This window comes from Acomys minous (assembly GCF_964271855.1).
Source record: "Acomys minous genome assembly, chromosome: 6".
Lineage (NCBI taxonomy): Eukaryota > Metazoa > Chordata > Mammalia > Rodentia > Muridae > Acomys > Acomys minous.
The window spans coordinates 23,049,195-23,075,853 of NC_140487.1; the positions used below are offsets into that span (position 1 = coordinate 23,049,195).

At 43.7% G+C, this 26,659-nt stretch overlaps 2 protein-coding genes across 4 annotated transcripts in view; one reads left to right on the top strand and one right to left on the bottom strand.

Annotated features, from left to right (window-relative positions):
* The window catches only part of PEX1 (peroxisomal biogenesis factor 1), a 62,555-nt gene that overhangs the window by 14,227 nt on the left and 21,669 nt on the right, over window positions 1-26,659 (top strand). Inside the window, exons 1-8 of one of the 2 annotated variants that reach the window (XM_084784780.1) lie at window positions 11,384-11,653; window positions 16,064-16,207; window positions 19,811-19,894; window positions 20,824-20,938; window positions 21,036-21,805; window positions 22,979-23,098; window positions 25,199-25,322; window positions 25,524-25,633. In XM_084784780.1, the coding sequence (XP_084640906.1) occupies window positions 11,525-11,653; window positions 16,064-16,207; window positions 19,811-19,894; window positions 20,824-20,938; window positions 21,036-21,805; window positions 22,979-23,098; window positions 25,199-25,322; window positions 25,524-25,633 (1,596 nt within the window). In that variant the 5' untranslated portion in view covers window positions 11,384-11,524. Of the gene's footprint in view, window positions 1-11,383; window positions 11,654-16,063; window positions 16,208-19,810; window positions 19,895-20,823; window positions 20,939-21,035; window positions 21,806-22,978; window positions 23,099-25,198; window positions 25,323-25,523; window positions 25,634-26,659 lie in introns of those variants that run through there. The other variant, XM_084784781.1, reaches the window with a different exon arrangement.
* On the bottom strand, window positions 432-11,271 carry RBM48 (RNA binding motif protein 48). Of its 2 annotated transcripts, none has more exons than XM_084784783.1 (5): window positions 11,095-11,271; window positions 10,424-10,614; window positions 5,556-5,701; window positions 4,102-4,670; window positions 432-894 (listed from the first exon to the last, which is right to left on the bottom strand). In XM_084784783.1, exons 1-5 carry the CDS (start codon window positions 11,203-11,205, stop codon window positions 808-810), a joined length of 1,104 nt encoding a protein of 367 aa, XP_084640909.1. In that variant the 5' UTR covers window positions 11,206-11,271; the 3' UTR covers window positions 432-807. The 2 variants fall into 2 exon arrangements, with proteins under 2 accessions (XP_084640909.1, XP_084640910.1); XM_084784784.1 differs by having other exon boundaries at window positions 10,969-11,100.

The window sequence follows — 26,659 nt, forward strand, 5'->3', positions numbered from 1 at the left end:
TTACATGGTCCACTGGCAGAAGAAAAAGTACAGAGGTGCTGACAGTATAGAAATCTAGAATTTCCACCAGGAGTGGTGGCGCACGCCTTTAATCCCAGCACTCGGGAGGCAGAGACAGGTGGATGGATGTGAGTTCAAGGCCAGCCTGGTCAACAAAGTGAGTCCAGGACAGCCAAGGCTACACAGAGAAACCCCACCTTGAAAAACCAAAAACAAAAAAAAAGAATTTCCAAAATTGATTAGCTTTTAGATCATGGTAGTTCATGTAAATTATCTGTAGAAGTTACAGTATTAAGTATGTTTCTAATATCAACTTTGTTCTAACATTTTATTGGCATTTTTCCTTTACAGACTTGCCTTCACTTTGAAACCCTGATATTCAAAAACAACCCGCCTGCTAGCTTTTGAAGACAAACTGCTCAACACTTGAGTTAAAGTCAGATCCCAGTTGCCTTTATTTGCATTATAGACTTATATACTGCAACATAAGAACTAGTATGGTGTGGGAAGGATGGTTTCTGCCACGTTGATCCACAGACATGGGAACATGTGCAATTAAAACCCCTTAAAACCAGCAGTAGTAAGGCTTCTTTCAGAATTAAAATGGGCTACACATAAAAGAGACCCCAGAAAGGACCAATTTAGCTGGGTGTGATGGGCACACCTTTAATTCCAACACGCAGAGGGCAGAAGCCTGAGGCCAGCCTGGTCTACACAGTGAGTCCCAGGATAGCTGGGGCTGCCCAGTGAGACCCTGACTCAAAAGAGGAAAGGAAAGAGAAAACTGCCCCCTCCCCCGCTGGCAAGCTATATCCTTCTTCTTTGTTTTCGTGGGTGACTTGTAGTTGCGTCTTCTGATTTGTCCTCTGGAGGCTTTGGCACAGGTGAAATCACCTAGTTTAAAAACAAAAAAGAATCACTAAGTATCTCAGCCAGGCAAGGCTGCAATCCCGGCATGCGGACGCAGAAGCAGGAGGATCTCTCTGAGTTGGAGGACACCCGGGTATACAAGGTCAGTGCAGGACAGCCAAGGCTACAGAGAGAAACCCTGTCTCAAAAAAAAACAAAAACAAAAACAAAAAAACCAAAAAGAATCACTAAGCAGTAGACAGCAATAGTTAGTAAAAAATTGGGACAGAAATGAATAAAATTTAGGCTAAAAGAACAACATATAAAACTAACCAAATAAGGGCTTGGTTCTCTTCAAATTTAAGATTAATAAACTAAGAGAGGGAGAGAAGGGCAAGAGGGGAAAGTACAAACACACCAAAACCAACCAATCAATCAAACAGGAAGGTTACAACAGATTCCAGTAAAATTACGAGACTCATTTTGGAATTCTTTGAAAACATATTTCAAAGGCCTGGACAATCTAGAAGACATGGGTACATTCCTAGGCATATACTGACGGACCACCTGGACCCATCCTAAGACTAGAAGCCTCTTGTTACAAGGTCTGAATCAATTCATTCCTGTTTTCTGTAAAACAGGTTTGAAATTCTGGAACTTGACTTGTTCCTGTTGGGGGTTGGTCTTGTGCCTCCAGAGACCAGGTTCCTGTCGAGACATGAGCATTGTCAGGATTATTGATCAGTGCTGTGCCAAGAATGCTCCCCAATTATCTCTGATTGGTGAATAAAGAGCTGATTCAGCCAATAGCTGGGCAAGAGAGGAGAGTTGGGGCTGGGCTTCCAATTCTAGTCAGGAGTCTCAGGTGGGGACCATGAGGTAGAAAGGGAGAGGGAAGACGTGACAGAGAGGATGTTGCCATGGGGAGCTCACCATGAGGGCAGAAGCAGCCCAGGTGAGACTGAGATGGCTGGGAAGTGGCAAGATTAGCATAGAGGATTAGAGTAAATCAATACCCGCCCAGCACTAGTGCTTTAACACTTATTAATAACTCTACTAGGTCTCTGTGTCATTATGTAGGAGCTAGAACAGGTGATCAGAAAAGGCGCCCCACTTATACCTATTCCAACATGTCTTACACCCTGATAGCATGTTCTGCCAAGCTCCTAAGTCATCAAAATTCCTTTGGAAATCCCCCAACACTTGAAATCTTGCAGTTCTTGAGCTATATAAACCCCATTTTCTCCTACGTTCAATGCTGTTCTTTCAAGCCCCACTTTAGGGAGACAGCCTTGTCTGACAGAAAACAAAACTTACTTAATTTGACTTTAAAAGTTTGGGTAATGGAGCTAGCAATATGACTTACTAAAACTAACTCAAGAAAATATAAACAATTTGCATATATCCATGACAAGCAACAAGACTGAAGCACCAATAAAAGTCCCCAGAAAAGCAATGGATTCACTCCACCAACGCTTATAAAGAGGAGTTAATACCAATTCTCCTCAAGCTAGTTAAAAAAGCAGATGTGTAAGGAAAGACATTAGCTAACGCATTCTAGGAAGCCAGCATCACCCTGATAACAAGTCCTACAAATTACAACAAACAAGACTACAGCCCAATTCCTATGATCAACATGTAAGTAAAAATTCTCAATAAAATGATTGCAATTAATTGAACAACACAGTAAGATCATACAACTATGACGAAGTTAGTTTCATTCCAAGATTTCCAGGAAGGCTCCACATAGGCAAGTCAAAAAATACAGCACATAGACTCAAGAACAGAAATTACATGTTTATCTCAGCAAGTAATTAAAAGGAAAACAGCATTTCCTTTGTTATCAGGAATGGAGACAAAGTGTCCATTTTTTCTACTCTTATTCAATATTGTGAGTCTAAGCCAGAGCAATAAGACAAGAAAAATAACAGAGGAAAGTCATAGTATCTCTACTCACAGACTACACATTTCTATACTTAAAAAACTCTAAAGATTCAGCCAGAAACTAACTATGAAAAGCACTTTCATTAAAATATATAAAATCAACAAACAAAAACCAGTAGCTTTTCTAAAAAGCAATAAACTTGCCAAGAAAAAGACAAAACAAAACAAATCCCATTCATAATAAACAACAAAACCAAATGGGTTGGGAAGACGGCTCAGCTGGTGAAGTGCTTGCCACGGAAACACGAAGACCTGAGTTCTGATCTTCAGCCCCCATGTGAAAGGGCCAGGAGCAGTAGTGCACACCTATAATCTCACACTAGGCCTCTATGAACCTGGATTAACTAAAAAAATGCTCACGAGCCAGGCATGGTGGCACACACCTGTAATCCAAGCACTCGGGAAGGCAAAGGCAGGCAGATCTCTCTGAGTTTGAGGCCAGCTTGGTCTACAAACTGAGTCCAGGAAGCCACGGCTACACAGAGAAACCCTACCTTGAAAAACCAAAAAGAAAAGAAAAAGAAAAGAAAAGAAAAGAAAGAAAGAAAGAAAAGAAATGTTCATGGCCCTCCATCTATGATTTCTACAAGGCCTATCTCCACAGAAAAAAAGTTTTCACAAGCTACTCCAAATGTTAATTTTCTTTGTGTTTAGGAAATGGAAAATAATGTAAATAATGGGGGAAAAGACAATCTGATTTCCAACTAGTTCAGGTCTTTGAAGTTCACACATAAAATGCTGAGCGTAAGGCAACTGAAGCTCAGTCTTTAGAAATCTCACTTTGTTAGCTGGGGATGTGGCAGTGATGGAGCAATTGCCTAACACGCACGTACGTCCCTGGGTTCTGTTCCCAACAAAATTAATTAACAGATTACTTAATTAATCAAAGCCATCCCTTTTATGGATATCTACCATAAAAGCATTTTGACTTTGATGTAGTCTGTAGTTAACTTTGAACTTGAGAGAAGTAACTGATTGTAACTGTCAATTTTTGGCTTATACTATTCCTCCCTACAGAACTTAAATGGAGAAGGTAGGAAAGACAACATCTGGAAACAACTATCATACTCTAACAGACTGGAACGTGTAGTCTTTTGTATCTACACTGACATGAAATGTGTCTGTTCATTGTTAAACCAAGAATGACTGTCAAATCAAATAAATATTGATCAAAGTTGTTATCTTAAAAGACAAGGTAGGAAAAAACATCAAGCACAAATAATATGTTTTAGTTCCTCCAAATGATTTCCTATCTGGTTGTCGTTCCTATGGTTAAATTACCTCAATTTCTTAAAGCAACAACCTCACCTCTTTAAGTTTATTCCGAATTAAGTTTGCTGTTGCATTCAAGGAGTCGTCCTGCAGATCCACCGTGGGAATATCTGGTAACTTAGGTCCAATCAAGACCTCATTACTGCTTGTGTTTGTTTCAAGGAAAGTTCCAAGTTCACGATCACAGTCTCGTCGTCTTTTTCTCTGCTGCAGCTGCGTTGTCCTAGGCATAAACCTACCGACGGCTTGTGAGGTAGCAGCGGCCCCCTGCACACTGGAGCAGGGCACTGAGTCTTTGTAAGTGTTCGTCTGTGGTTCTGGGGGAAAGGCACTGCAGTCACGATGCTTGGGGAGCTCACTATGGTTCCTAGCACCAGTCCAGGAGTCTGACGCTCCTTCCACGTCTTCCCCAGGTGAACATGTGCTTCTGGAAGCAAAATAGCACAGAGGCAACTCACAAGAATAAGGAAGACAAGGACTTGAGTTCCCAGGGGAACTGTTGGAAGCAGGAGTCCAAAATCCAGGTGTATGTGGGTGGAAATCTTGTCTGTTATCTTCTGTTCCTTTTGGCTCTGGAACTGGTTTTTTCTTTGTCATGTAATAGTCTTTAAGAGTACATTTTTAAAGAGTTGTGGGAAAGGGAAACAAATGGTCCATTAATCATATTCAGAACCTTGTCATTCTAAAAACAACCCTAGAACGCAAACAAGCTCCACTCCCTAAGTACACTTCTAGGGCAGGCAATGCACTGAGGCTACCCAAAGGCCTTCTGAGAGGATGCGAAGGGAAGCAGGGTCAAGTCACCTTTCCCTTCTCCCTCCTTATCTACGACACTGTCTATTCACCTAGAACGCCTCACTTGCCCTCTGGAGCCTCATTTGTCTCCCTACTCAGCAGACAATAAGACCTACACTCTCATGCTCCCCACTAGCTGTGATCTTTGAGAGTTTTGCACGTCACTGCATGTTCAGTTCATGCTGTGTCAGAGCTCAGCTAGGCATGTGAGCCACAGAACCAGCTGCTGACCAAACGCCAGGACTGTCCCATGATGAGCAGCACTTGTCGCCAGTCCGCAAACCACAACTGCTGCTTGCTGTCCTCATGCTAAACACCAGATCCCTTGGCCTGGGATACGAGGCACTTCCTAATTTACTTCCGGTCTACTTTCCTAATCTCTCTCATTAAAACTTTGGTTACTCTGAAGGACTTACAGCTTCTTGAATGTATGGAGAAAGTTTATTTCTCTAGTGTTTAGACACATGGCTTGGCTCACCTTGCCACGTTTTTACTCCCCTTCTGGATAAAATTCAACCATCTCTCACATCTCAGAGGAATTTTGCATAAATCAGCAGCTCTCCCTTTCCTCCTGAGACTGTATAGTACTGCACAGAACCCTGTGATTCAAGTCGCCACAACAGAGCAGGAACTCTATGACGCACATAGCCAGCAGGGCCTGGTATACAGGAGCTGTGAACACAGACTTTCCATACCTTTGTTTTTAGTAACTCTTGCAATATAAGCCTTTCTTTCTTCTAATTTTTTTCTAGTTTCTTCAATTGTCTCAAATTCTGGAGCATAGCACACATGGAGTAACCCACCAAAGAAACTCTGTTCATCCATCCTTTTCTTAGCTACCCTAAAGAGAAATACATAAAGAGAACTTTAGAGAAATACATAAATTACATGTTTTAAAAAACTATTATTTTTACTATTTTTACTTATGTAGAGGTATGTTTGTCTACGTATAGGTAGGTACACATGAGTACAGTTGCCCAAGGAGGCCGGAGGTGATCCCTGGAACCTGGAGTTATAGACAGTTGTGAACCACTTGACATGGGTGCTGGGAACCAAACTTGAGTCCTCTGGAACAGCAGTAAGCACTCTTAGCTTCTCAGTCATCTCTTCAGCTCACAGACGCACGGTTCTACCCTGCCAACCACTCCCCTACCCGAGACAGGGTCTCATTATGTAGCTCTGGCTGTCCTGGAACTCACTACGTAGACCAGGCTGGCCTGGAATTCAGCACGCTGCTGCCTCCCAAGTGCTGGGATTAAAGGCACGCATCACTATACTCAGAAATGCTTATATTTTATTATTTTTAATTATGTGTAAGTATATTCAGAGGCTCTAACCTGGAGCTAGAGTTATAGACACTTGATCTGATTGCTGGTAATCGAACTCAGGTCCTGTAGAACCATCTCTCCAGCCATGGCTTTTAAAATGCAGATTTACCAAAGATAAAAGATTAACAGGTATTGCACAGGCTGATTTAAGGAGAGAGAGAGAGAGGAGGTGGGGGGAGGGAGAGTGTGTGTGTGTATGTGTGTGTGTGTGTGTGTGTGTGTGTGTGTGTGTGTGTGTGTGTGTGTGTTGGGGGGGTGTTCTGAGTAAGATGCTTTGAGTTGGAATGACCTCACTGACCCAAAAAGTACTCTTTAAGAAAAAGGTTTATCTCGGGCACAGTGGTTCATGCCTGTAACCCCAGCACTCAGGAAGGCAGAGGCAGGCAGATCACTGTTGAGTTCAAGGCCAGCCTGGCCTACAAATTGAGTCCAGGACAGCCAAGGCACACAGAGAAATCCTGTCTAGAAAACCAAAACCCATAAAAGAAAAAAAAAGTTTATCTTGTTATTTATTTATTTGTATGTGTGTGTGTCTGTAGATGTACAGGTGCCAGGTGCCCAGAGAGCAGAAGAGGCCACTGGACCCTGTATGGGTAGAGTTGTAAGTGGTTGGAGCCAGCTTGGGAACTGAAGTCCAGATCGCTGAAGAGCAGCAAGCGATCCTAACCACTGAGCCATCCCTCCAGCCCCAGCCTTTACCCTTCCCTTTCCCTCCGCTAACAATGTCAATCGGTTTCAGCTACGCTAGGCACACTCACCTACACTCTTTTGAACTAACCCGGGATCCTACTGGCTAGCCTGACCTACAGAACTTGTGTGCAAAATATGTAACTTTGGGCTGGTAAGCATGTAAAGGCGCTTGCTACCAAGACTGATGACCTGAGTTCAATCTCTGGAACTAACATGGTAGGAAAGAACCAGCTGTTTCAGGATATTTGATCACACTGTGAACCCTGAGATTGTGCACTGGAAAAACCTGCTTCTAGTTGTAGTGTGGCTCAGCCCTAGCACACACCTTTAGTTCAAGAACTTTCTGTAAACACAATTAAATAAAGTCAACCCTAGGTCAAGAGGAGAGCAAGCAACCAGTTGATAGGGAGTGAAGGTAGGAAAAATATGACAGAGTGAGAGGAAGTCTGGGGGATGGATAGAGAGATGCACAGGAAGTAGAAAGGAAGGGCATTCAATTTGCAGGGTTTTTATGACAGCCTGGAAAAGGAGTAGGAGTTTTTTCCTTCTGGTATGTTGGCAGAGTAGGAAGGTCAGCTGGGTGCTTTCTCTGCTCTCTGAGCTGGTAGGCTTTCACCCCAGCATCTGGCTCCTGAGACTTTATTGGCTAAACGGTTGCAATTTTATTTAAAAACAACCACCATAAAGCTGGGCGCAGTGGCACACACCTGTAATCCAGCACTCGTGGCAGAAACAAACACACACACAAAACTCAACACACACACACACACACACACACACATGAATAAAAAAATACTGAATATATAACAACTTATCAATGCAAAATTAAGTACTGAATTCCTTATGGGGCTGAGCACTGGCTGCTCTTCCAGAGGACCCAGGTTCAATTCTCAGCACGGCAACTTATAACTGTCTGTAACTCCAGTTCCAGGGGATAATGTCCTTTTCATCTCTCTAGGGTCTTGCATGCATACATGGCATATAAAGCACACACATAACCATATCACATACATAGAAAAATAAAAGAGAAGTAACTAATTTTTGAAAAACTGTTTCATTCAAGAAATAACACGTATGATGAGCCAGGCACTATAATAAGTAATTAAGTACTTACAGATCTACTGATAATGATCAGTGCTTATTGAGATATTACTCCAGGCAAAGCCACAGTGCTGCACTTAAATTGGTATCTTATAACCATCTCATGATAAAACCACAGCACCAGGAAATTAATAACTGTGCCATATTTACACATTCATCTACAAAACTACGATTCAATTTAGAGGTCTGACTTCAGAGCCAACAGTATCGGGTTCTGTGGAGATACAAAAGCACTAGGGAATTTGCTTTCCTAACCACGAAGAGCTGGCCAATTGCTGAGAAAAGGCACACAGCTTCTTGACCTCAGTGCTTTTGTGGCTGACTATGAGTGACACACAAAAGAAATACAAGGGGCTAACGACATGGTTTGAATAAGAGCACCTTCTGACCTTTCAGAGCAGATTCAAATCCCAGAACCCATGACGGGTGGTGCATAACTACCTGTAACTTCAGCTCCAGGGGATCTAAAGCCTTTTTCTACCAAATGAGTTAAAGAAAAAATATGAATATATATGTATATAAATATATGTGGGTATGTATGTATATACACACACACATATATATACACACACCCATATATATACACACACACACACACACACACATACACACACACACACACACACACACACACACACACACACACACATATGAATGGCAAAGCCAGGAAAGATATGGTTTAGATTAAGTTAGTGATTAAAAAGACAAAGTGGCTCACATGAGCTAGGGAGATGGCTCAGTTTGGCAGAGCACTTGTTCGAGCTCCCCTGCCTAGGCTCAGAGCCCTAGCGTCCACACATAAGGTAGTCACTGCACCGTGCTTATAACCCAGAGCTGACAACACATGAGGACCACTGGAGCCTGACAGCCAGCCAATCTAGCCGATGAGCTCCAGATGCCGTGAGTGACCCTGCCTCAAAACACAGGGTAGAGGCACATGCCTTTAACCCTGGTAGGATGGGTGGGCAGAGTCGGGTGGAAGTTTTACGTTCTAGGTCAGCCTGCTCTACATGGCCAGTTTTAGGCTAGTCAAGGCAACATGTAAAAAATTTGTCCCAACAAAAAAACAGGGTGAAGATCAACTGAAGGGACTTGGCATTGACTTCTAGCTTGTGTGTTTGTATGTGCACTTCGCACACACATGCGCACACACGCGCGCTACACTCCTCCCCTAAAAAAAGGGTTAACACAAAAATAGAGCGTTGTAGACTTCAGATTGATTAACACAGAACCATAATAATAACAACGGTTATCACTAATGTTTACCTTTTTTTTTTCTATCTTGAGACAGGGTTTCTCTGTGTAGCCCTGGCTGTCCTGGAACTCACTCTGAGGACTAGTCTGGCCTTGAACTCAAGAGATCCACCTGCTTCTGTCTCCCCAGTGCTAGCATTAAAGGTGTGCACCACCACCACCACCAGGCTCTAATATTTCCTCTCAATAAGAGGAACCAATCTAAGCCCTTTACATAAATTATTTCATTTAATCCTCACTCAATGAGCCTCAAGTAGACCTTTTCGCCATATGGATTTTAAGAAGAGAAAAAAAAATATGCTTAGCAGGATTAAAAACTCCAAAGTTACTAAGCCACAGGACTGGAAATTTACTTCAAATGCTAATTCTTTTTTTTTTAAAGACTTATTTATTATCATGTATACAGTGCTCTGCCTGCATGTACACCTACAGGCCAGAAGAAGGTACTGGATCTCATTATAGATGGTTGTGAGCCACCATGTGGTTGCGGGGAATTGAACTCAGGACCTCTGGAAGAGCAGCCAAGTGCTCTTAACCTCTGAGTCATCTCTCCAGCCCCTCAAATGCTAATTCTTAATCTATCATATTACCGGTTCAAAAAGTTTTATGCACAGATATGAGAGGATGGAAATTTTTGTTTTGTTTTTTAATGGTCTGTATCTTTTTTTTAAAGATTTATTTATTGTACAGTGTTTTGCCTGTATGTACACCTGCAAGCAAGAAGAGGGCACCAGATTTCATTATAGATGGTTGTGAATCACCGTGTGGTTGCTGGGAATTGAACGTAGAACTTTTTGAAGAGAAAGCAGTGCTCTTAATGGATGAGCCAGCTCTCAAGTCCAGAAATAGTATTTTTGTAAAGTCAGCTTTTTAAAAGTTTGAAGAAAGGCCTGGAGATGTAACTCACTATTAGGATGACTGACTAGCGTATGTGAAATCTGGAGGGGTAAAAACAAACAGGAAGGCAGGGTGGCGTGGTGCACACCTTTAGACCCAGCACTCTCTAACTTCAGCACTCAAGGAGGCACAGAGGCAGGCGGGTCTCCCTCCCACCCCTAAGCCCCGCAAAATAGGAATATTGAGAGTCATAAATGCCTATGTGATATGGGTGTGTTTTGGGGAAAACACAGGGTCAGCTACAATGATAGCAACAGGCGTGAGGACATGGGTACTGTTTAACTTGTACATACCTTGCGCTTTGTAATCTCACAAATTTAATGAGATAAACTTCTGTAAAATCTTCTGCTGGGTATTCATCTAGAGGATTATACTGTTCAATCGCACCATACAGAGCAAATCGCTCCACTAATTCCTTCATGGCTCCCACTGCAGGAACTCCTTGTATTAATAAGTACCGAGATTCCAAGTTAATTGTATACACCTAAAAAAAGGGGGGGGGGAGAGGGGGTGTCGTTAAATTTACTCCTCTGGCAAATCTGTCCCTGATTTTTAAAAATATGGAACTTTGGAAACAACTAATACTCTGCTCAATTTGATCTGCAAAACATACACAGAAAATCGTCACTCTTTCTGTCTCAAGAATGGCACACTCCACATAAGGGTGTCTAACTAAACCATTTAACACAAGTCTTTCTGAAAGCTGACTCCAAATGCAAACAGTCACTGACCACTCATCCGGCGCTTGTCCTCTGAGAAGCGCTACCGTTAACACATAGGATACAAAAGTTAAAAATCGCGGAGAGACGACGGTCTAGTAAGTGATAACCCTTGGTACCTGGACCCGGGTTCCTCGTGCCGCCTCCACTGAGAGAGGGAGCTGACACCACTCCTGGCATGCCTTTAGGTAGGCTGGCCATGGGGAGCTGTGCCGAGGAGAGAAAAGAAACCGAAGTCATTCTACCTTGACCGCGCGAGGGCGCCGGCCCTCCCGGTATTTGGCCCGGGAGTCACACACAACCGTCTGGACGTGGTGGTCGAAGACGCTTCCCGGCTTCCCATCACTACACGCCATCTTGCCGGCGGCAGTCCTCCGCGCCACAACAACATCCGCCGGACTCCCTACTCTGTGCCCAATAGGAGAGCAGGATGGGTCGAGCGTGCTACGATTGGCTGGAGAATCGACCGCATCGACAATCGTTTCCTGAGAGCGAGGATTCGGTGAGCACCGTGCCGCCCCCTAGAGCCTCGGAGGAGAGATCGGAGAGTGACAGCTGCGAGGCTTGTGAAGAGGGGGGCGGGACCGATCGGTGTTCTCCGGCTCCGACGCCCTGGCCTGACGGGAACCGGGCGGATTCTGGTCTCCGGTAGGAGTAAGAACCTTGCTTCGGACGATGTGGAGCGGCGATCGCGTAGCGGGTGCGGGGTCTGGCGGGGCGGTCGTGACGGTGGCCTTCACGAACGTTCGGGACTGCTTCCTCCATCTGCCACGACGCCTCGTGGCCCAGCTGCACCTGCTGCAGGTAACGCGTTAGCCGGACGCCTGAGCCACAGCCTGGTGTCGGACGCCGCCGACGTGTCCTGGCACTGGTGTCCTCTGACACCTTGCCCCGCCGGGGCAATCGTCTGCTCAGAGGCGTGAGCGAGGCCCCCCGGTGGGCACGGCGTGGACTGGCAGCACGTGTGTCCACACCATGGGTAGTGCATCCCATCCTTTAACTCGGTTAAACCAGACCGAGAATGTTCTAGGGTTCAGAAGCAGTCCTCACTCTAGGTTGAAAAGCTCCAGAGAGCTCTTTCGTGTTTTATTAAAGTATTTTCCTGCCAGCGAGTTGCCAGTGCTTCGATAGAGGCCTCGAGTGGCAGATTTGCCTTCAATCTGTGCAAAAGGTTAATGAGATAACAGCGCCCCCCCCCCCCGCAGAAAGATTCATGAGTTAAGAATTAATAGGTTGAATTATTTCAGTTGAGCTGAAGCTCTAAAATATGTAACACTGACAATGCAGTCACGGGAATAAGGATTTCAGTGGTGGCCTTTATCTGCTTTACTTAAAGATTTTCAAATACAGATATTCTGATTCTTCCTCAAACTTACTGATACAGAATCTCGGGGAACAGATTTTTAAAAGATCTCCAAAAAGCCGGGCACGGTGGCGCACGCCTTTAATCCCAGGCAGAGGCAGGCGGATCACTGTGAGTTCAAGGCCAGCCTGGTCTACAAAGGGAGTCCAGGACAGCCAAGACTACACAGAGAAACCCTGTCTCTAAAAACCCAAAACACACACACACACACACACACACACACACACACACACACACACACACACACACTATCTAGTCTACTTAGACTCACAGAGTTGACATTCTTAGTTTTCTAGAATGTCCCTACTCTCATTTTCATTTCCCTACTCTCAAACACAAGGACACTAGAAATCCGAGTCCTTTTTCATGTGGCTTCGGTAATTTGCCCTCTAGACCGCCCTCGCTGTGCGTCAGCTCCACTCGCCTGCCACTGTTTCTTACCTGACTGATCTCGGCCTGCCTCTGCTCCTTTCCTGGCTCTACGCTCCCCACCAAAGCCTCCGTCATTCATACAAACCCGTGCCTGTGACAATAATACAGTCCTTCTCCCCCATAGCCCTACGGTTCTCTGTAGCCCACAGTTATGTTCTTTTCAGAACTTGGTGATTTATATGACAGGTCTCGTTTGTTACGTAATATTTTGTTTCAAGCATGTCTTCCTTTATTCACACAGTCCTTGTTGAAGGACGAAGTACTAAGTACACTTGAACTTAGAAGTTCTCAGCCATCCTGGTCAACCCTTACTTCTTGCTAGCTTTTCTGTTGTTAGGCAGGGTCTCACTGTGTAGCCCTGCCTGGTTGGAACTCTATGCCGGCCAGGCTAGCGTCAGACACACAGAGATCCAGCTGCTTCTGACTCCAGAGTGTTGAGATTAAAGATGTGAGCCGCCATGGCCAGGTCTGTACGATACTTAACATCGTCATGCCCCTTGCCTACTAGATAGGAGTAGTGTCTCCCATTGTGACACCCCGCACCATCTTCAGACACACATGTCCTTGAGGGACAGGGACTCCCAGGTGAGAACCACCACTTCCACTCAGTCACCTCCTGTATAGTTTAAGCTCAAGGTATGCAGTGATAGTGACAGGAAGATTCCTCCTGACATTGAATGCAGAAAAGGGATCTAAATCCCACCCAGAAATGGCCATGCATAGACTTGTCATTTCCTCATGCTAGCCAGAGATAGCCCAGGCCTTAGACCTAGGCAGTCCTGAGGCATTTGAATGTTTGGGTTCATGGTGATTGTTTCTTTCATGGTGATATTGATAACGCAGTATATGCCAAAGCAGATGTTCAGTGCACTTCTTGTCATGAAAGGGTCTCCATGCTGTTAGTGCTCTCTCTCTCTCCCCCAGAAGGCGTCTGTGGTTCTAGTGAAAAGCAACGTAAAAATCAGCTTAGCGCATTAGTTTGCCAAGTCTCACTGAGTGTAGCGTATGCCGTGATGCAACTAGGAACTACGTTTTGATCCATACCAAATGACTGAAATGTTTTTCTTCTCTGATAAAGTTGATTTTTTTTTCTTTTGTTTTCCCCTAGTGGGCTAGTAGGTATTTTAGACATTTCAGGGTGTACTTCATATTTCCTCCTTGGATGTCTCTGCTTTTAAAGCTTTCTTATGAAACAGGGGGAGCTGAGTTATAACATCGGCAACTTACGAAACTGCATAAATAACGCCCGAGGCCCTGTTACCTTTGTTCTTGTAACCTAGATAGTGACATGGGGCTTTTGACTCCAAAGCCACGGCTTCCTTTTACTTTATCAAATTGTGCTTAGTTGAATGACCTTTGTCAGCAAAGCCAATTGGACCATTGTTTGGACCTTGCGAGAAAAATTAGGTAACTAAAGGATACACGTGGTCTTTGCTTTGTTTTGTTCTTTTCTTTTCTTTCAAGACAGGGTGTCTCTCTGTAGTCCTGGCTGTCTGGGAACTCGCTCTGTGGACTAGGATGGCCTTGAACTGAGAGATCCACCTGCTTCTGCTGAGATTAAAGACACACCACCATGCCCGGCTAATTGTGACTTTCTTATGTACAGAAGTTTACTAGGGGGTGTGTTTGAGTACTTTATTGTGTCAGAAGGGGCTCCAGTATCCTTTGCAATTTGTCCTGTTTAAAGAAACGTGAAGTACTGAAGTTTGGTAAGAACGAGAGAGTTTGGTATTCACTATTTTAAAGATAATGAGTTTATTTTGATATGTGGAAGTAAATTTAATCACAAGCTTCCTGAGATAACAAGTCTTCAGACTATCTGTTGTTGTTGTTGTTTTGTTTTTGTTTTTGTTTTTGTTTTTGTTTTTTTACTAAAAAGGGTAAATGGCCGGGCATGGTGGCTCACGCCTGTGATCCCAGCACTTGGGAGGCAGAGGCAGGCAGATCACTGTGAGTTCGAGGCCAGCCTGGTCGACAGAGAGAGTCCAGGACAGCCAAGGCTACACAGAGAAACCCTGTCTCAAAAAAACCGAAAAAAGAAAAAAGAAAAAGAAGTGATAAATGTGTGGAAATGTTTGTAATGCAATAGTAAATGGGTAAAGCATTTTACATCTTGCCTATAGTATACAAATGCAGGAATCACCGACTAAAAAGGGTTATCAGAAGTACACAAACTTGTTCATATGATGTGTTTTTGTGAAAGGAAAAATTTCCCTCCCAAGAACATATATTTCCCTGTGTTCCTATGAATGTAATTTTTTTTTTCCCACAGAGACAGGATGTCTGTCACCCAAGCTGACCTTCGATCACGCCCTCCCTCCTCAGCCTCCCAAGGGCTGCCATCCCAGGCATGCAGCGCCCTCCCCAGCACTGTAATTCTTTAACCACAGAGGACATTGGTCTTCTAATTCTCGGCCACAAGCTTACATGTTATGTTATTTTCATGTTGTGCTCTTCCAACATGTTTTGAGTTTTAAAGGTCTATTTTTAATTATGCGCATGGCTGTCTGGCTGTCATATGCAGTGGTACTTTGGAGGCCGGAGCTGAATCCTCTATAGGCAGAAGTGCAGCAGGTGCTCTTAACCACTGAGCCACCAACCCAGCCCCTGTTTAAATTCTATGTTGAACTATATGCTAAACTCTATGTTTCTATAGTCTTATGACCTTTATTTACTTATTTGTTTGGTTTTTGAGACAGGGTCTTACTGTGTAGTTTTGGCTAGCTTGGAGCTCACTATGCAGGCCAGGGTGGCCTCGAACTCATAGAAATCAGGCAGGTTCTGCTTCCCGAGTGCTGGGATTAAAGGCGTGCACCACCATGCCCAGCTACTTCTGCGACCTTTAGCAACCATTGAGAAACTGCATGGAAGTTGTGTACAAGCAGGAGATTCTCTCTAGGAACATGGGCCCACTGTCACATTTACCCTTTTTAAGTTTTGTACTTTTACCATGTGCATTTATTACTTTTGACATAAGTTCATTGATTAGTAAGAGAGTAAATAGTCCAGCTGATTTGTGTTTCATAATTCTAAGTTGTGTTGCTTTATTTTTTTTCAAATATGAGCATTTTGCCTGGACATATGTCATTTTTTTTTCTCCTTTGGATTGTTAATTTAGGATAAACACATGCCCACTGAAAGCCTGTGTAAGTTCAGTCACCTACCCATGGCATTTTGAATTCTGAATCACTTGAGCCAGTCCATAAGACTGTGAGAATACAGGCTTTGTTCATAGCAGCACCACTATTGGATGTTTAAAATGATTATAGTTTTTAAATGACAAATACAAATAAAGAATAATTAACTATCTCTAGTGCTTTTTTTGGTTGTATGTATTATAATAGTTGCTTATCTGAATCCAGAGGGGGGAAAAACATAAACTTTAACCCCCTTTTTTCTCTCCTTGTTTGGATTAACAGAATCAAGCTATAGAAGTTACCTGGGATCGCCAGCCCACCTACCTGAGCTGGGTGGAAGGCAGACATTTTAATGATCAAGGAGAAAATGTGGCTGAAATTAATAGACAAGTTGGTCAGAAACTTGGCCTGTCAAGCGGGGAACAGGTGAGCACAGTGTGGTGGCGGTGGCTTCCTCTTAACGTCCCACCCTAAAGCTCAGATATTTTGAAGGTGAGGTCATTTGTATGCCTGTGTGACCAGGCCAGGATACTCAAATTAGCTTTATTTGTAAGTCACAGTCTTATCTTTCACATGCCTCCTACTTGAGTTTGTGTTCTTTATTGTTTGTTTTGGTTGTTTGGTTAGTTAGTTGGTTTGGTTGTTTGAGACAGGGTTTCTCTGCGTAACAGTCCTGGCTGTCCTGGACTCACTTTGTAGACCAGGCTGGCCTCGAACTCACAGAGATCCGCCTGCCTCTGCCTCCCGAGTGCTGGGATTGAAGGCGTGTGCTACCACAGCTGGCAGATTGATTTTGTATTGTAGTTGCTCATTTCCCACTCAGTTTTTGTAAAATTATTTTTCTTTTCGAGTATTGGGTTTTCTTCTTTTAGAACTTCATCTTAGCTTTTGTCACAATTTGTGTGTGTGTGTGTGTGTGTGTGTGTGTGTGTTGCTGGTGGGATAAGGGGCATAGGGAGTGGCAGGTCAAAGGAAATGCTTGTGGAATGTTGAGATCAGAGAACTTCCAGGAATCTGATTTTTACCACTCGAGGCCCAGTGATTGAACTCACTATGTCGCTAAGTATGAACTCTGAACTCTTTGATCTTCCTGGTTCAACCTCCCAAGGTGTGTACCAAGACACCTGGCTTATTTATTATTATTTCTTATCTGACTTCTAGCCTTCCATGAACCTGATATCACTTCAACAAAGGTGGTCTTTTCTGTTTCTGTCTCACCCATAATTGTATGTACTTATTATAGACCACAAAGCATAAGGACTTGTGTCTATTTTTCATTATATTATGTTCATCAGTTGATTAATTTTAAATATTTTAAGTATTCCATTTAAACATCCACTGAAATTTTGATGGAAAGTAAAATTTTCATTTTTTTCCTTTTCCTAAGCCCAATTTTAGAATGGATGTTACTGTTTTTTGAGATCCAACTAGACCTTTAGGATTCAAAGAAAAATCTTGTACATATTTCCCACAATTTTTACTCCACAAAGTATATCACATACCTTTCATTGTATGTGTGTAAGTTAGAGTTGCTTCCATAAGCATCCATGAATGCCAAGGTCTTTAGATGTTCATATCCTTTTTATAAGATGGCATGGTATTTGCAAAACCACTAGAGACTTACAATCTTTAAGTCAATGTCAATGCTGTGTAAATAGTTGTATTATTTAGGAACACTGCCAATAAAAATATGTTTAATATGGATGCAGTGTTTTTTTTTCTTTTCCTCCAGCATTTTTTATCCACAGTTGCTTGCAGGAACAGTTAGTGGGCTGCCTAGCCCCCAAGGCCCAAGTATCTTATTTTTCTGGAACTGCTGTTGTACTTTTTTAGAATCCTAAGTAGCTTAGGAGTCTCTGACATGAGCTGCTTGGGCCCAGGTGTGCTTCAGACCTGGAGTCGCTGCATAGCCTATCAGTTGGACAGCCCGAATCCAGAATTCTAAACCGTGAATGGCTCTCAAGTATGAAACTCACACTCAGAAAGTTTCAGAGTCTAGAGCATTTAAAATTCAGGTTTTCAGGTTAAGTCTGCTTTACCAGCCAATGAGGGATGTCAAAGATGGTCTCATCATGTCTGGAGGTGACATTACATTGAGGCCTCTGTAGATGGAGCCAAATTGCCCTGTATTACCAGTTTCTCACAACAGAACAGGACAGTGGCACATCTTCTTTTTTTTTTTTTTTTTAACTTATTCTGAACTCAGAGTGGTTTATTTATGCATGCTGTTGATAATTTAAATAGGTCATTCATGAGAAGTGCATAAGCCTTGCAGTAGGCGTTTGTGTACTCTCTTTTCTTGCTAGAATTTTAGTTGATTTAATGGAGGGAGGTACATGCGCCTGTCAGTGTGGAGACCAGAGGTTGACGTCGCATGTTTCTTACTCTCCACCTTATGGTTTTTTTTTTTTTTATCTTCATTGTATATCCAAATGAGGGTGTGTGTCTGTGAGTGTAAGTACCCGCAGAGGCCAGAGGAAGCAGCTAGCTCCTCTCGGAGCCAGAGCTGCAGGGAACAGCGAGCCGTCTGCCATGAGTGCTGGGAAGAGAGCTCCTCCCTGCTTTTAGCTGCTGAGCTGCCCGTCCCTCCTGCCTGTCCACCATAGTTCCTGAAACAGGGTCTTTCACTGATCCTAGAGCGCCTTAGTTTACAGAGCCTGGCTGGCCAGCAAGCCTCAAGGAGCAGCCTGGCTCTGTGCTGGGCTCATCGGAGCCGTTTCTCATGGCTGTGCCTATGAGTGCCATGAGTCCAAATCAGGTCCTTGTGCACACATGACATAGCAAGCACTTGGCTGTCTCTCCAGCCCCTAGAATCTTGCATTTTTCACTGGAAACTGACCCTAGAGGTCGGGGATTTCATAGCACATTGCAGGAGCACCGCTACGTGGGCCGTGGCAGCTTCCTAGGGTGGCTTCCGGTGTCCTGATTAGAACTCTAAGTAGCCCTTGTTTTTCATTTTTATTTGCTTCTAAGTGACACTTGCCTGCTTCTCTGCAGACTCTTTTGTACTGAGACTCTCAAAGAGCAGGAACAGAATCCCCTTGCTAGCCTGGGTAGCACTTGCTTCCTGTGGGCAGGCGCTGCTTTGCGGTCCCTCATGCCATCTCATTCAAATAGAGGGCGTCAAGAGCCTTTACTTGCTGACTCACCTCACCAGCCTTCCTGGTTTGTTTGCTTTGTTTTTGTTTCTTCAATGAAAAAATATTTAACTGTTTATTTTGTCTATGGGTATATTGTCTGCGTGTGTGACTGTGCACCATGTAGGTGCCTTATGCCTGCAGAGGCCACAAGAGGACATTGCATCCCTTGGAACTGGTGTTACTGATGCTTGTGAGCCACCGTGTGGGTGCTTGGAATCAAGCCCAGGTCCTTTGCAAGAGCAAAGTGATCTTAACTACTGAGCCATCTCTACAGCTCCCACTTCTTCCTTTAAAATAAATTATTTTTGTGTGCCAGGGTGGTTTGTCTGTACACCACATGCATGAGGTGCCGGTCGAGGCCACAAGAGGGCATCAGTTGTTAGGTGCCATGTGGAAGCTGAGAAGTCTATCTGGATCCTCTAGAAGAGCCCCTTCAGCCCCTCTCCTTGCTTTTTGATAGATCTGACTACATTGCCGAGGCTGGCCTTGAACTCAAGATTCTCCTGCCTCGGCCTCCAGAGTAGCTGAGATTACAGGCACAGGCTATCTCACCTGACTCTTACACTTCTTTCTAGGAATATCTTTATTTACTTTTACAAGCATGTTGTGCTTGGATGTTCCTTTGTTCTGTAGTTCATTGTGAAACAGTTTTTCCTACGATATTGAATATATCAAGGCCTAGCTAAAGACTAAAGTACGTAATATTTGATATCTGAGACATGGAAGAGGGAAGAGAAAGAGAGAAAGACAGAGGGACAGAGAAATAGACAGAGACAGAGGGACAGATGTGTAGAGAGACATAGAGAGACAGAATCTTACAGAGAGAACTTATTTTCTAGAGATACAGAAAAGTTTTATAAAAGTCCTTTTGCTTGTCTGATCTCTCCAGGTGTTTCTCAGGCCTTGTTCCCATGTGGTATCCTGCCAACAAGTTGAGGTGGAGCCCCTCTCTGCAGACGACTGGGAGATACTGGTAAAGATAAACTAAGTGCTATCTTACCGTGAAGCTAATCCACACCCAAGCATGAGTTGTGAGATTTTTTTTTCTTGGCTTCTTTATGTATTCTGAGTTAGATGTAATGTATACCGTGAGAGCCACAGATGAGACAGCCATGCTACATTTGTAATTGAGTTATTTGTTTTTCCAAAAAAGGGTTTCTCTGTGTAGCCCTGCAGGTACTGAAGCTCCCTCTGTAAGACCAGGCTGGCCTTGCTGGGTGTAGTGGCGCAGGCCTTTAATTCCAGCACTCAGGAGGCAGAGGCAGGGGGTGGTCTCTGTGAGTTCGAGGCCAGCCTGGTCTTCAAAGCGAGTCTAGGACAGCCAAGGCTACATAGAGAAACCTTGTCTCGAAAAACCAAAACCAAAACCAAAAACAAAAACAAAAACAAAAAAAAAAGACCAGGCTTGGGACTGGAGAGATGGCTCAGTGGCTAAGAGCACCGCCTGTTCTTCCAGAGGTCCTGAGTTCAATTCGCAGCAACCACATGGTGGCTCACAATCATCTATAATGTGATCTGATGCCCTCTTCTGCAGAAAAAGCACTCATATACCATAAATAAACAAATAAAATTAAAAATAAAAAAGACCAGGCTGGCCTCAAACTCACAGAGGTCCACCTGCCTCTGCCTCCCGAGTGCTGGGACTAAAGGCGTACGCCACCCCAGATCAGGGGGAGGGAGGGATTAATTCTAAATAAGTAGACTTTAGCTTCTCTTGACACCGAAACAAAACAACAAAAGGTTAGCATAGGTGTTGGATCTGCCATATGTGTCCCACAGCGTCATTCAAAGTTTAAATACAACAATAAGCTTCAAAATAAAATAGGAAGAGTGGAGATTCCTTACAAGGTATGGGCTGATCCCGATGCAGCCTGAGCTAACTGTGTTCTCTGTTGGTTCTAGGAGCTGCACGCCGTTTCTCTTGAACAGCATCTTCTAGATCAGATTCGAATAGTTTTCCCTAAAGCTGTTGTTCCCATCTGGGTTGACCAGCAGACTTATATATTTATCCAAATTGGTAGGTGATCTTGTAATACTTGCCGTCATTCTGTATGCTAGAGTGCCACGTCCGAAGTTGAGGTGAACATTACTAATGGGCTCTGTTTTCTACCCAGTGGCTCTGATGCCAGCTGCCCCCTACGGAAGGCTAGAAACTAACACCAAACTCCTTATTCAGCCAAAGACACGCCAAGCCAAAGAAAACACATTTCCAAAAGCAGGAGGCGCACACGGGCAATTCCACGCTTCTGGACGAGAAAAAAAAGAAATGGCAAACGAATTGCGAACCAAGCAGCTTCAGATGAACATGGAGGGCGTCGCTGGCTTTCATGGAACAGACCCAGACGTCCCGAGTGACACGTCGTTGAAGCCACACTGGTGGACTGTGCTCGGAAGCATGTTTTCTTTTGGGATTGACAACAAGCAAGAGGCATCCTGGGGCTCATTGGAGATCAGTGCTTTCAGAAACATGCAGTCACAGGCTGTTCCTCCCGACAGTATTTTCAGAGTATGCCAAGTTCAGCCTCCTGGTGTGCGTAATGCACCTGCTACCTCTGTGCCTCACAAACACTGCGCCGCCCACGTCTTTCCATGGGACCAAGAGTATTTTGATGCCGAGCCCAGCTTTACTGTGATCTATGGGAAACTAGTTAAGCTCCATTCTCCAAAACAACGGCAAGGCAAAAGTAAGCAGCAGGGTGTCCTGTCAGCTGAAAGGGAGAAGCACCTGTCAGAGGCTCCGGATCATAAGCAGGTCTCCTCGGACTGCGGTGAGGAAGCTGCGGAGGCCTGTGTATTAAAGGTGGTCTGGAATGGACTTGAGGAATTGAAGAATGCCACAAAGTTCACCAGAAGTATAGAACCTCTCCACCTTGGCAAAGTCTGGGTGAGTATGAGGTTTATGATTTGGGGAAACACTTGTTACTTAACCTTCCCCAAATTTTGAGTTACAATACTATATATAAATTGAAAACCAACATGACAAGGGGCAGAGTCTCTAAACGTCTTCATATGGAGGGAGCAATGTCTCCAGCTCCTCTTTAGTCTATTAGTGCTTACCAGTCTTTGGGGAGATAAGAATTTGGGGGGCACTGGAACGTTGCCTCAGAGCACTTGTTGCTTTTGCAGAGGACCCAGGACACATGGTGGCTCACAACCATCTCTAACTCCAGTCCCAGGGGTCTCACATCCACCTCTGGCCTCCCTTGGCACCAGGCATGCTTGTGAAGTCCAGGCGTACATACACGCAGGACACACACATTGAAGAAAACAAATCTAAAAAGAATTTTAAAGAATTTTTGAACATCTTTACTGAGATGAAATTTAAGGCATACAGTTTAATGCGTGCAGAAGTTGTTATTAGTATAGTATTGTTTGGTCGTCCCCATGATCTAAGTTTAGGATATTTTATGAATGAGGGCTGTAAGTTTTACCCTTTACCTTTTGGATTGACTTGTACCCGTGGCACATTGTGATTAGGTTTAACGACTGCAGCTTTTTCAGTGGTTCTCAACTTTGACACATAAACACAAAGTCTTCTCAAATGGTCACACTGTGACTATAGTTCACATCTCCCCCAAGGTGGCCCTATCAGGACATGAGACCTCTACCTGGTTGCTCGGTTCCAGGGATGAAGCCTTGAATGCAACTCCTGTCCTTGCGGGACACACCCACTTGAGCTCCTTCTCCCCTCTTGCCTAGTGAGGATGCAGCAAGGGGGTACACACACACACATACACACACACACACACACACACACACACACACACACACACAGAGCTGTGAGGAGAGCCTCACTAACTCTGCCAGTACCTTGACAGTAGACCTCCCAGTTTATAAAACAGTGACTTTCTGTTGTCTCTAGGTCACCCAGTATGTGGTATTTTGATTAATGCTGCCACTCAGGCTAACAGAACTATAAGTCACTATGATAGGATTGTGTGATGACTTCTGTAATTTCACTTGAATTAATAGAAAATTATATCCGTATTTCTGCTATGAAATACTTTAATCAGTCTTTGAACATACTCATTTTCTTACTATTATTTTTAAACTGCAGATTCCAGATGACCTGAGAAAGAGACTAAACATAGAAATGCATGCAGTAGTCAGAATAACGCCACTGGAAACCACCCCTCAAATCCCAAGATCCCTGAAGTTACAACCTACAGAGAACTTGGTGAGTTCAAGCAGACATCATATTAAAATTCTTTTGTGAATATTATAGAATTTCGTATTGTTCGTTCATAATAATGTCCTTTTTATTGTGTTAAAAGTTACATAACTGCATTTGAACCATTTTCAAGTGACCAGTTCAGCTGTATTAATTATATTCACAATGTTGTGCCTTGCATACTACTATTTCCAAACCATCTCTACTGTAGACGAACACTTCGTACCCCTAGACAGTGGCTCCCCATGCCTCCTCATCCCCTGACAACCTGCTCTGTGCCGTCTCTGCATTTACTTATTCTAGATATTGTGTAGAAGTGGAGTCAGGCAGTGTCTGTCCCGCGTATCTGATTTCATTTCAAGGTCCCTTTATATTATGGCTTGTATCCAAACTTCATCTGTCATCTAGTGGATAATATTTCATTATATAATTGTTTAGCCATCCAGGTATTGATGGATAGTTATGTGACTTCTACTTGTTGGCTCTTGTGATTAATGCTGCAGGGAGCAGTGAAGTGCAAGTATCTGCTTGATTCTCTATTTTCTGTTCCTTTGGGTATATACCTAGCAGTGATATGTGGATTTGTGGGCCAATACCATGCTCAATTAGAGAAGCAAAGAAATCATTAACAAGCAAATATGAATGGATCAGTGCAAATGTGGGTGTTCTGTCTTTTTGAATTGATATTTTGGCGTGAGGGATGTAGACCAGTTGGTAGAGTGTTTGTTCGGCATGCACAAAGTCTAGGTGTGACCCCAAATGCATGCTCAGGAATGGTGGTGCATGCCTGTTAATGCCAGCACTTGGGAGGTGGAGGCAGGAGGATCAGAAATCCAAGGTCATCTTCCAAGAGTTCAAGGCCAGCCTAGCTGAGAAGATGGTGCCTTTTCTTCGCCTCCTGTTGGTAATGATCAGGTTCTAAGCCAAGCTCGGTCCCCAGGTGTGGGCTTGACTGTATGAAGAGAAAGAGCAGAAACAGACCTGCTTGCGAACTGGCAGAGTGCAGGTGTACTTCCCTGGGAAGACAGCCATTGTTTCTTTTTCTATATGATTTGTGTGTATACACACAGTGTGTGCACATGTGGGCACACAGGTGTATGTGCTCATATGTGCACAGCATGTGGAGGCATGAAGATAACCTGTGCTGTCATTCCTCAAGTGCCATTTTGTTTTTTGAGTCATTGTCTCTTATTGGCCTGGGACTTGGCAAGCAAGTAGGTAGCCTGGAGCCCTCAGGACCCACCTGTCTCCTCACCCCAGGCTTGGGACAACAGTGGTGTGTTATCACACATGGCTTTTTAAACAGGAATTCTTGAAGACTGAGCTCAGGTACTCACGCTTGAAAACTAACATCCAAGCCCTGTATGACTTTTTTATTATTCTAGGAATGTTATTGAATGTCATTTATTGTCAGATGAGCTTTTACAAGCTGAATCTTCATTTAAAAATTTTAACATGTGCATTGGTTTCCTTATCATTCCTTTTAGGCCTTTGAACAATTAACACTCTGCTCATTTAGTATAGCTAGACTGTGGTCCACATAAGAAAAGGCGCAGTGACTTAACCATAGAAGGTGTTAGTTTTCTTATGCACAGGGGGGTTGAAGGCACTCCTAGGTGGCTAGCCTTGTGGCCAAGGGCCTAGGCTCCATCTCACTTTCTCTTCTGCTATCCTTAGCTGTGACTTGGCTCCTTTAGATACAAAATGCCTGCAGTGCTTCTGAGCTTCAGGTCTGAGTTTCATGAACCAGTAGAGGAGAAGGAGGCCTGCTGCCCTGCTGAGTTTCCTCCCCCTTGACTGGGAACAGAGGCTCTTCCTGCTTGCTCACTGCAGCGGCCACAGTGAGAACACATACACTTGGCGTTTGTTTCACTGGGCAGACGGAAAAGGATCATTTGTAGCTGTTGCTGTTTGTCTCCATGGTTCCCCAGCTTGGGCCGTACTCACCGCCCAGCCATCCCAGCAGATGACACGTCTGCAGGTAGACTCTGGACCCCCTGTGTTGCCTGTATTTGATAAGGCTTTACATTTTGTTAGGAAGACATGTTAGAAGGTTAAGTCAGATATCAGCACGCTTGCCTACTCTCCTTTCCTTTTCTCTGGCAGCCTAAAGACGTGAGTGAAGACGACGTAAAAGCTGCGTTCTCGTCTTGGCTGCAGCGCTCTGCCACCACCTTGCTGCCTTTGATAATATCAAAGGAAGAATATATTAAACTGGAAGTTAAGGATGGTAGGTAAAAATGTTGAAATAGTTGTAACATCTAAAACCATTTTTTACATTGTTTTTCCAACTTGTGTCACACATGAACAGTGAAACATAACAGTGTTCGCTGTGTTGAAGAATGTCTTTAAATAAGTTTGATATTTCAAATCCAATTATTTCCTCTTGGTTTCGGTTCTAACTCTTGGTTTATCACTTTCTTCTTAATAGGATTGAAAGACTTCTCTCTGAGTGTAGTTCATTCTCAGGAAAAAGAAAAGGAACAAGGGAAAACTGTTTTTGCGTTGAGCGCCCTTCTGCTGCAGAAGATCGCAATACAAGTAATTATATCCCACTCATGTGTCATGACGCCGTGCTTGCCCTCTGTGACTCGTAAAGTAGGAGTTTCCATCTGGAAGCTCACACCCAGAGCTAGACTAGAAACCACATGAAAGAGTAAAGAATAACTTGATTCTAAGTATTTTACTCTATAATTTATCTAAATAAATCATTGGTTTATCCTATATCTAAACATCAGTTAATCATCACTAAGTTTCAAAATTACTGTAATTGTGTAAATTCATACTGGGTCATGATTTAAAGTTTTATGTATTAAACAAATGAAGATTAAGTTTTATAGGATTGATTTTAAAAGTTCACATTTTGGGGCCAGTGTGATGGCTCACTAGGTAAAAGGTGTTTGCTATATAAGCCTAGTAACCCGGGTTCCAGCCCACAAAGCCATGTAAAAGGTGGAAGAGGAGAGCTGACCCCACCAAGGTTGTCCTCTGACCTCCACGTGTGCACATGAGCCAACCTCATTATAGTGCGCGCACACACACATGGGCACACACACAAACACACACACCAGAGTTGTCCTCTGACCTCCACATGTGCACATGAGCCGACTCTTCATTGTAGTGCACGTACATGTGCACATGTGTACATGTGCCTCAAAATTGTCTTCTGACCTTCACATGTGTGGTGTGGCACATGAGCCAGCTCCTTGTTGCAGTGTGTGCACACACTCACACACACACACACACACACACACATACACACACAAATAATAATTTTAATTCATATTTTGACGTGCCATTTGTTATATTATTCTGACAATTGTTAAGATTCTCTTTTCTTCACAAATACCACACGGGTTTCTCCCGGAGGTCTCTTAGTTCTCGTGTTTTTAGGATATTGTCTAGTTCTGCTTGTGGCTCTGGAGTTGGAGCTGCAGCGTTGTTGATATGTCAGTGGTTTGGAACTAGACCGTTTCTTTGTCTATGAGGCATGCTTGAGGGACTGTCCTTCAGAAGAGGTACAAATGTCCCAGCCGTGGAAAGAGTAACTATGACAAGTGAAGGAAA